Raw genomic sequence first — 11,035 nt, 5'->3', positions numbered from 1 at the left:
ACCACTGAAGCAAAGCCGGTTGCTTATTTGTTTTTTGCCAAAGAAAATGGCTTCAGGATGAACTCCCTTATATCTCTGATGCGTTTGTCACATAGATTTTATATCAGTGTGACTAAGTAAACAAATTTCCCTTGGGGTAAGCTGCCCAACACTGGATAGATCCTGTTATCTCCTCTTTGGATACGTGCGTAAAAGCGCGTCAGTGGACCTCTCCACCCGCCCCCTCGTGCGCTCACGTTTCTTTTAACATGGTCTTGCGGTCTCGAGATTCTCAACATCCCACTAAAGTGCACATCATTGAGGCATATCTGCATCAGCGCTGCCTGCAGTCACACAGTGTCGTCACGCACTCAGCTTTCTGCACAAGAACAAGTGCGGGGAAACTGAGGCAACAAAGTCAACTCCAGTTTCTTTGGTCGACGTGGTGAGAAGGACGACCGACAGTTGCAGCTTCTCTGCTTTTACTGACGAATACCTGAAGTGCACCAGCAGGAAACGCAGAGCATGAAGAAAGCTCAAAATTCGGGTACAGGTGAGTCACGGAAAAGCATCCTTTGAAATATCACGTGCACTTAACTCTTCAAAAAGTAATTACAAGAGTGATTTTTGTGTGTAATTAATGGCACAGACTGGGAAAAAAAGATTTATTATATACTTTTAAAGTTTTGCATATTGTAATACTGCAGTCAAGTACTTAAACGTACATTTCTGATATATCTTAGATAATTGTAGCTTTTTTTGTAGGTCTTACATCTTAAATTCTATAAATCCAGGTTATCTTTTTTATAGTTCTTCAACTACTTAAACTCTGACTTGGGATTTACCACATCTGTTGTTCTGGGCCAATCTGTTTTGTGGCTGAGGTAGCAGCACTCACGGGAGCACCTCAGGGTCTCCTGGCCTTTACAGTCTGATGTGCATCATCTGTCCTTCCCAGTCTGACCTTCTGAATGGATGGAATGGACCCTTCAGGCTGAGCTGCCTTCCTGGACTCGCTGCTGTCTGTGTGTCTGCGTTAAGAATCATTTCTGACGTTTGCTTGCGCATGATGTCAGACTACATGGTTTTGTGTAGCCTATATGTGGGACCCTGCCTTGTAAGTGCATGGCACAACATAGTGTGTGCGTGTTATACAACATGTCTCTGGCCTTGCTCAAGCCCCATCTGTGTGTTCACTCTCCTTTAACATTGGGAACTCAGGATGGGCTCTGGGGGGAAAAATGACATGCTCTAGATTAAACACGAAAATATGTGGCACAAGCTGATGCTGTTGGGGCTTGTGTTGAAAACAGGAGACAAGGTCCACACTGTAAGTGCTTGGACACTTAACGCTTCAGGCTCTGAAAATAAGAAAACTGAAATAAAACAATAGCCAGAACTTTATTTCTGTCTATGTGTTTACATTGATAAGGAAAGAAATGCATTGAGGAGTCTTCCAACTTCACAGGGCTCAATAATAAATTAGTGCTTGACTGTTTAGGGAATAAAGTTGTGGGAAAAGTGCATATGGATCTATTCATGGCTACACCTGCACTGACACAGTATTACTATACAATCACATTCAGTGATTACTGTGACTGTGTTATATTTAACAGCTTGTGGTTCCACTAGCTTAGTATATGGTGAGACTACTGAAGAGGCGGGCAGAAATAAACAGTGTCCAGTGTTTTTTCAAACACTTACCAGAGAAAACAGCCCAGGAGGATTATCACTGCTGAGTGAATAACGCAAACATTTTATCTCAAAGGTCTCCGTACACTTTGATCATTAGAGTGTCTAGTCTGCTCTCCCTCCAGAAGAAAGAAAACCCATAAGACCTGGCAGCCACACTCACCCCTTTTTAGCTCAAAGCTTGTAACTCCAGCATTTTTTTTTCCACCCAGCATCATGACCTTAAGGTGTCAAATTTTCTCCCAGGCTAGAGCATTCATGGCTGAACTGAGAGAGAACCCAATTAGTAGTATTGAAAATGCATTTCCCCTAATAAATATGCTTTAACGGGAGGTTTTTTGGTCTTTCTCCTTTTGCATATCTTTTTTTGCAAAGTTTTAGTTGAAGTGTAACATTACTGGGAGTGCAGATGTGTGAAGTTGTGCAGATGTATTCTGGAGTGTAGCTATGATCTGGTGCATTAGTTCAAACAGCCTAAGATAACAGACCATTGATGTGTAAAATCTTTCATTTTTCGTAATTACTTTATACATACCTTCAAAGCTAAGGTTAAAAAGTCCCACTGAATACGCCTGAAAAATGCCAATGCTTTCAGAAAGAGCAACTTTTGGAAGGTTCTCTAATTTTCCCGGTACCTGATGCTGAATTTTATACTCTTAAGTGGGACCGTTGTGTTGTTCCTGGTCAGGTCACATATAAGATTATGTTATGTTGTTCTGATTTATTAAAGTCCGGTAAGACTAACAGTCTGTTGGGCTTGTTGAACTGGAGGTGCACATGTTGTTCTGTAGTTTCATGTAATGTAAACCTCAATGAAGAGTGAGATCCAGCGGAGTCAAAGAAGCACTGTTGTCTTTTTTCTCTTGCTCTTCCTACGCATGAGAGATCCCAGTCAGCTGTGATATATATTGTCATGCTTTTTGAAAACAGCCTAAGCTTGAGTGGATTTTTTTTTTAATGGTGGATTTTTGCTGAGGGCTGGTTGTGTGTATTTGCTCGACTTGAATAGAAGATTTCACAGAAAAATGCAATGAAGCAGGAGATGTCGACTTGTGGACGAAATACAGGACACTGAAAAATGTGCAGCTGATAATTAATTTCACATTGCACACATGTTTTTATAGGAATTTTGTTTTGTCTCTCAAAATCTCTGCTGCAGTGCTTTGAAGTTGATATATCAAAGGACACTGCAATGGGCACAGCTTTATTTTGAGTACACAGTCCTACCTTTTCTTATGTTATAAGGAAATGGCAAATTATTAATGAGTCAACTTCTCTGCAGTGCACCAGCCCGATGATGGCCAGGATTTAGCCTGCTGGATTACATGTAGTGGGAGGCATGGCCCACTCACTACAATATACAGTAGAGTGAGCTGATTTTTGTTAGTACATGCTATACTTCTCATGTGAGTATTTGTATACCAGCAGTCAGACGTTTAGCAAATATTTATTAAATGTAACTGTCATGTTAAAATGTTATTTTCCTTAAAAATTTTGTACATAATACAATTTAAGACAGAAGTACTGTCATTGATCAGAATACCTTTCTGTAAATATAATTGGCCTCTATTAAGTCAGTACAGACAAACAGTTATTAATATAATGTTTTGTTTTTTATTTGTCAGCAACCTAAAACTATTGATAAAGAATGGGGAACGTCCATCTATCCATGAGAACAGGTTGGATTTTGGACATTAAGACTGGATCTAAAGATTAATGAGCTTTAACAGCACAGTTAACATAAAAATAATAATTTGAAAGCATTTTAAACAGACATTATTAACACATTTACATTTAAATACACATTAACTGCACAGCCTAATCGTTTCTGGCGATGAAGGACCCTGGAATGTACTTCTTACCTTTTTGTTCCGATCTCTTGGTGTTAAATATATTATCTCTCCCTGCTGGTAATGCAGCTTCTGCATGTGCGTCCATTTCATGCTTTGGAAAAGCAAAGCGTGAAATCTAAACATGTCACTTGCACATGGTAACAATAGATTTTCAACATCACGGTCTTTACCCACTGTTATGGTGATTGTACCACTAGCTAGCTGCTTGCTCCCTTTGGCTTATAGATATTGCTCAGAAGAGAAAATAGTTCCTACGTTAACAGTGCTCTAAGGTTTGCAATTTCTTTAAAGTAACTGGGTAAAAAAAAGTAACAACAATAATAAATTGGATGGATGGACAGATGATTTTTGAAGGAATGCTTCTGCATCTTTCAGATGTTTTTATGTTTTGGCTTGAGCAATGCATGACAAATGTCATCTGATTTCATATTATTAAAGGAAATGCAGACACTTAATCTCTCCAAAAACTGGACAACTCACACCAAAAAACACTAGCTGGATATTTGATCATAGGGTGATGACTGATCTAACAGGGCACTGTAAAAATCAGCAAAGATGAATTTTGTGACGGTTGGCTGTAGCACTATTGAGTCTAACTGATTTCTTTAAAAATCCATCACACTTTAAATTCCACATCATGCAGCCTCCCACTAAACCACACCAGTAGGTCCTCTAGAGAAAGAGCAGATGAGGGAAGTCAATGCAGCTCTTTATTTCTTCCTAACAATGGCTCTTTAGTGACAGCTAAGCTAGATTCCCTTCAGTCTGAGTCACATATTGGCCTGGACTGCATTCACTACTTCTCCCTGTGATAATAAGGCCGCCTTTGGAGACTTTGGTATTCATCGGTATGCGTCTGTTTAATTCACTACTTTAGAGTCAGGCTGCCAAGTTTTCCAGTTCATATAATCCTTATCACTTTAAAACCCCTGCTTGAGCGTTTGACTGCTTTTATCAGTCTTCTTTCATGACTGCCATGTACAAAAGCTCAGTTTTATCCCTTAGTGGCGCTCTGAGATAGAAGTTACTCAGCCAAGGTTTTACTCACTGAAAGGTGTGGACTTTTTCCTTCAGATATTAGCCTAAAGCGTTCCCACCTACTGCAGAAAGTGTCATTTGATTTTGCTCCGTCTCTTGAGGTTTTACATCTCACTTCATCCCTGTTAATATCTGTAAGTCACATCTGAATAAAGTTGCTGATGAATAACCTGATATACCCTTGCATATACCCTTGTGCTTAAGTGTACACGCATGGACACAGACGCACACATGCAAGTATGACATCATTTGCCACTGTGTCAGAGTTTGGCTATAAATAGAGAAGGCGGACGATGACGTTTCAGCTTAACAAAGCCCCCCGTGAATAACATAAGGATGAAAACAGGCCATGTCACTGCTGCTTATCATGATGAGCAGCCAGCCAGTCGTGAAAAATGTTGCTGCATGTTCATTAAAGAAACACCTGATGTTACAAGCAGATGTCATTAGTTAAAGCATGGGATGATCATAATGAGGGCATCCACTGTCCTGTTACATGGTTATTATTAGTGTATTACAGGGACTTTTTTTTACAGTGAGAAAATGTTTCCTCTGAGGTATCAGACAAAGTTCCAATGATATAAGGTATCTGTGTCAAAATATTAGCCTGACCCCTTTCACAAAGTAAAAAGACAGAAAGGCATGAATGATGAGTTGTGGAGGATGATCAGTGACCACTTACAATCATCCATTTTTGGCCAGTATCTTTATTTACATCAAATTGAGATGCAGTTTCCATGAACATAAAGTTGAAATCATGTCAGCTCACTTATTGAGCCTGCAGAATAACAGAATGCAGTTGCAGTTGGCCAACAAGCAGCTGCTCACAGTCCAGTCCGGTGCTTAACGGTGCTTTTATTTATTGTGGTCCTGGTCTTTGGAACAAGCTGCCTACAGACCTGAGATCAATTATAACTGTGGATATATATTTAAAAACAGACTCAAAACCTTTTTATTCACCCAGGCTTACACAATAGGTCCCATTCTTTTGTTTTATTTTGTTGCGTTCACTGCTTTATGGCGTGGTAACCTACACATGTTTTTATGTTTTTAATCTTCTTGAGGTTATTTGATTTGAGGCTTTTCTGTGTGATGTTTGTATTTTCTTCGCTTCGCTGCATGGCTTCTATTGAGTTACTTCAGCTTCCTTCCATTGTCTAAATGCATCCATTGGATTAAACTAATTGGTGTGGCCGATTAATGGTATGCCACAGGTGTGAATGACTGTCTGTCTAATGTTGTATTGCCCTGCAACACACTGACAACCTGTCCAGAGTGTACCCCACTTCTTTCCCTATGACAGCTACAATAGGCTCCAGCTAGCTTTTGACCCTCAATTGGGTAAGCTGAGGAAAACGGATGGACAATAAATTCTACCTTTATTATGTGAAAATGATAACATAATAATTTGCTCAAGATCGTCATTTTCATGAAGATCTTGTATCACTTCTTGCTACTGTAGCTGCCATTACTACAATTATAGGTATTATTTGTGACTGTTGTGATTATGTACTTAAATAAAATGAAATTCCAGCACAGATTGTTAAATGTGTTTAAAAACAGTAACTCCATTACGTCTTTCTCCCACTGCAGACCACTTGTGAATTTTTTTTTGGCCCACTCATATCTGGGTCACAGTAATTTAATAATAACTGAAGTCACTCTTATCCAAAAGTCGCACTGTAACAGTATCTGCCTCTAAAATCCAGCATGACTTGGGGTCTGTTAAAAATCTCACTAATCTTTTTTCTTTTTTCTCATCTCTTTAGAAAAGTCAGAAAAATGTTAATGAATTCTCTTTAACCTCGGCTCTGTGCAACACACAGCTTATGTAATTGAAACTCTGTCTTCTTGCATTTATTTGGGACGTACTTCTTTGCCAATCTCCACATGAACACCGCAGAGCTCATGTGTCAGGCACTCGCTCTGTGTGCATCTGTGTGCATGTGCCTATGTGTATCTTTGCCTGTGTGTGATGAGTATGTGCGTGTGCTGTCTGGGTCCGAGTTGTGGATTTAGACATCAGGAGCTTGGCATGCTGATTACAGAGGTCTGAAGCCACAGGGAACCACAGGAACTCTCCTCTCTTTCTCCCTCCTTTTTCTTTCCAGCATTATCCCTCCATCAGTTCAGGCTAATTTGTAGAGATGGAGGTGAAAGCAGGAGGCCTGGGGCTTATGTGGCAGGATTCTGTGCCTTATGATAATCAGCCAAATCGCATAGCTTTGCTCCTCTCATCCATGCTGTCTAAGCTTACCTTAGTCATTTACCTAATGCGCAGTTAACCACTGTGGACTGTAAGTTTATAATGCACAATGAGGTATATTACACACTGTAGCAAATGTAGCATTGCTGACAGACTGTTATTGTTAGAGCCTAACAAATCTCATATGGATTTGGGACGTCAGTATTTCAGGCTGTTTTTATTCTGTCTTCTGTGATAATCAGAACTCAAAATGAGCTTTTTAAAAAAAGGAAGTCCTGCACGGTTAATAACGATGCACAGCGGCTTCGGCTACTGTCTGCAGCATCTACTTAGTGTCCAAATATTTATCAGTTGCTGCAACAGACGCCTTATTTCCTGCAAGGGATCAAGAACTTTTAGGATATCCCATTTTATGCAGACTGCTGCCAGCCCACTATCACATCTAATGATTACCTTATGGTGAATAGGAAATAGCCAGCATTGTTACCACAACCATGCTGGGATGGACAGACATGCAGACTGCACTACTAGCACTTTTACAGCCTCCGACAGTCCAAATGACCTGAGAATGGGATTTAAATTGTCAGAGAACTGGGAGAGAGGAGCCTGTGTGAGTTATAGCTTATAGGAATGGGCTTTCCTGTGAACTGGATTTGGCTGGATGGACTGTGTGAGCGTGTTTCGCTGTGCGTAAGTGTGTGTCATGGATTGGTTCACTTCATGACTTTTTCTGGTTCTCACAGAGGATTGCTTGAGTGCATCTCAACAAGGATGTACCAGCTGCTGAGTCAACATCAGTAATTACTTCAGCTATGTGTTTTGTACTGCTAATATTATGAGCTGTGAAACATCTTCTCGGGCGGAGCCTTAACTGTCTTGAGATATTGGATGGCTTGCTTTGAAATTATTTACAGACCTCGGAGATACTCAAGGGATGAATCCCACTAAATCTTGGAACCCCCTTGAACTTGTATTTAGCGTCACCACAAGTTCTGTTCAGGTTCATAAACACGCTAACATGCTTCAGTAAGCTGGTGATCATGGTAGACATTATACCTGCAGCACTGCTATATTTAATCACAGCCTCACCGTGCCGCTGGTGTGACTGCAAGCTGCTCTTACTTCCAGGCGGTGAGTGGTTTATGCCACGGCTGTTCCACTTTGTTGCCTTCAGTGGCCTCTAATGCATCTACAAACACTTTTCAGGTCAATCTGTTGCCTTTTCCTTCGTATAATCTCACCAATACAGAGGGTTGCGGTTTAAATAACAGGAAATACTTAGCAATACGACATGATTAATAGCGACTTTGCTGACTTACGGCATCGTCATTAGATCGGGAACTGCGCCGTTTCTCTTCTGTTTGTTCTTGTGTTGTTTCTATAGTTTCCATTGCTGTTCATTCTGTGATTGTGTCGGTCGCACAATGAGCAGTGGGAGCTTGTTGAAAAAGCGGAACCATCTTAAACTCCCAATTTAACACACAGAGCTGTGCACACTCACAAGAGTGCAGGCCATGTGGCTAGCCATAGTGGTTCTCATATCAGTAACACATCTGAGATTTATTTGTTTTTATCACTTTAGGTCATATTTGTTGTGTTAAATTAATTTACATCCAAGTCAATTATGACCTGTTTATTCTTCTTGCGTTTTTTTAATATGATGAAAAGCATGCATAAAAACATGTAACGACTCCATCATGATTGGATTATTACCACAAAATAAACTCAAATTTTGTTCTTTATCCACAGGAGCTCTAAACATTGTGACTTGCATGTTTTTAAAAGGTGGTTTACAGTTTCTCGTGGCTGATTTCTTAACATGGAATAAGACTGAGAAATGGAGCCCGTAGGTGTTTGTATTGCAGATTCGGTCGTGGTTTGAGACCTCTAGTTGCTGCTATATTTTTTCTCATGTTTTCAGTCTTTCGCACTAACATTTTGTAAATCTTTCTTTTGAACAACCCCAAATGTCGAAGTGGCTACATGGAAATCTCAAAGGGGGTTTCCCCACAGAGATTTATATGGTTCATATAAATGAAATGTTTACAATACTTAGACAGTCGTTTATTCTTTTTACTGAATCCAGCCTGACTTGATTCACTTAAGCCAACAGATCAGCAGTTCAAAATCTGCATGATGATGAATGGGAAGCGGGCTGGGTTGTTCAGCTTCCATACATAGCTGACATGTATTATTTCAAACATATCTGATGCATTGAATAGAAAAAAAACTTCACCCAGTAGATTGTCTGCAGGGCCGTGCAGCTGGGCCGGGAGTCTACGATCTAAAAACCTGGGATAAGATCTTCTCTCGTTCTTTCTTTTTCTAATTCCCAGATTGCTGTAACGATGAGCTCTCACGGTCTAAAAGTGTCTGAATAGCTCCTGGGCTTTTTGTGATTTAGTGACTTAGAAGGTGGATTGTTATTTTTAGTTCAGTACTGTAGCGTCGGAGTTCTTTTCTGTTTACAAAAATGCATTTCCCGAGGTTTGTGTGAGCACATGGGCCCAGTTCTAATTTTGGCTTGTGTAGATGAGTGATGTGAAGTGTTGTGTCTTCCCTGTACATGCCCCAGGTTGTGTGTGTAGGCTGGAGCAGCAGAAGCAGCAGGGGACGTAAATGAGGAGGACAGTGCCTTTCTCTCTCTCTGTGTGTGTGTCTCACTGTGTATGTGTGTGGTGCACATGCAGCAGGGGGAAGATGAGTGCTGCGTAGCTCTGTGGTGAGGTCATCAGACTGTGGCTAACAGCACCACATCACTTTTTGTTATTACTGTTTTTTTTAGCTCTCCACCATCTCCTGAGTGCAGATGGGATTCTTGAATACTGAACATTTGGAGAAAAGAGAGGATTTGAGCGAGCTGTGCACGTGTGTGTGTGTATGTGTGTGCAGTTAGGCATGTCACTGTCTCTGTTATTACATATGAATATATGTGTTTGCACTGCAGCGTGAATGCGCAGCATAAATTGCAATGTGTTTCTGTATGTCTGCCTGTGTTTTGACAGGTGCTTGTCTGTTTACTTGAAGCCAGATTTATTCTTACGTGTAAATGAGGTGTAACAGCAGAGATTTATTTCTTTAACCTGGAATCCATACTTATAAAGTTTGCTCTGGCTAAAGTGCACTTTCTCTTAAATGTAGCAGAATTCATGGTCACATGCAGATCACAAACATGATGACTGGTTATTGTGGGCTGAGTTTGTTTTCTCCTACATGACTCTAAAGACACCAAACAAGTTCAAGACAGATTCAGTTAGCCAATCAGAAGCCAATCTCCCCTGGAAGGCTCGTCCGTGCGAACATCATCACTCTCACAAGTAAATTAACAATGTAAATAGGATAATTTGGCCTTTTAATAATCATCACATGTAAAGTAAATATGTGACATCTAAAGGTAATAATTCACTTTAGTTTGTAGCACAAGTGTCAGCAGGAACATTCATAATGGTTTTCTTGTTCTGTCCCTGTTAACCATGCCATTGTTACACTGACCAACCGCGCACAATGCCAAGACCCTGAAACTCAAGCAGCCAAATGAAATCCAACCATCATTCATTTCATTTTAAACTGTTCTCCCCCATCTCCCAGTAAAAATATCTTCCCATGAAAGCACAATGTTTGTAGATTTTCTTTTTACAACTCTTGCATTGCAGCGGTTGTATAACTAGCTGAAAATAAACACTCAACTATAAATCAGTTTTAATTTGCCACGTTTAGTTTTGTCTGTAGAGTGTGCAGTCTGAGTGTAGATCCATCTAAAAGGTGTTTTTCACTCCTGAAGACACAAGAAGCTTTCAGCTCTCACCTTTTCTCCTCTCTTTCCCCTCAATTTGCCTCTTTCACCGCTTCCCCTGCTCGCTCCTCCTCTTCTCATTTCATCTTTTATCTTCTACTCGCTGTTTCTTTCTCCTTCATTGTGCACCGCTGCCCTGCAGGCATCCCTTTAGTGTTGGCTTACATGCTGGTGAGTTTTTTTGCCCGACTGTTATATAACTAAATTTAGCATGTTTGAGTCACGTTTTGCCCATAGGTCGGGCTATGCAGTGACGGCTTACATTAATGTGCACCCCAAGGCTCTCCATCCACTCTTAGTCAATGTGTGATAACCTTGCGTTCATCTGGACAGGGTGGGTGGGGGTTGAGCTTGTCGCACATGAGTGAACGAGCGCACGTGCCTTTCTGTCTCATGACCATCTGCCTTATTGGGTGAAATTGTAGGCTACATGCTGAATATAGTGTTTGTGTATTTATGTCAATGAAATGACTT

General features: G+C 40.5%; 1 protein-coding gene across 1 annotated transcript in view; it reads left to right on the top strand.

Annotated features, from left to right (window-relative positions):
• Window positions 1–244: 244 nt before the first annotated feature.
• septin9b (septin 9b) overlaps window positions 245–11,035 on the top strand; it is a 70,536-nt gene continuing 59,745 nt past the window's right edge. The window contains exon 1 of the mRNA XM_005748972.2: window positions 245–532. Coding sequence (XP_005749029.1) covers window positions 505–532 — 28 coding nt within the window. The 5' untranslated portion in view covers window positions 245–504. The remainder of the gene's footprint in view (window positions 533–11,035) is intronic.

This window comes from Pundamilia nyererei, unplaced genomic scaffold, assembly GCF_000239375.1.
Source record: "Pundamilia nyererei isolate P.nyererei 1_Seehausen unplaced genomic scaffold, PunNye1.0 scaffold00234, whole genome shotgun sequence".
In the NCBI taxonomy this organism is placed as follows: Eukaryota; Metazoa; Chordata; class Actinopteri; order Cichliformes; family Cichlidae; genus Pundamilia; species Pundamilia nyererei.
This window is presented reverse-complemented; position numbering and strand designations above follow the sequence as displayed.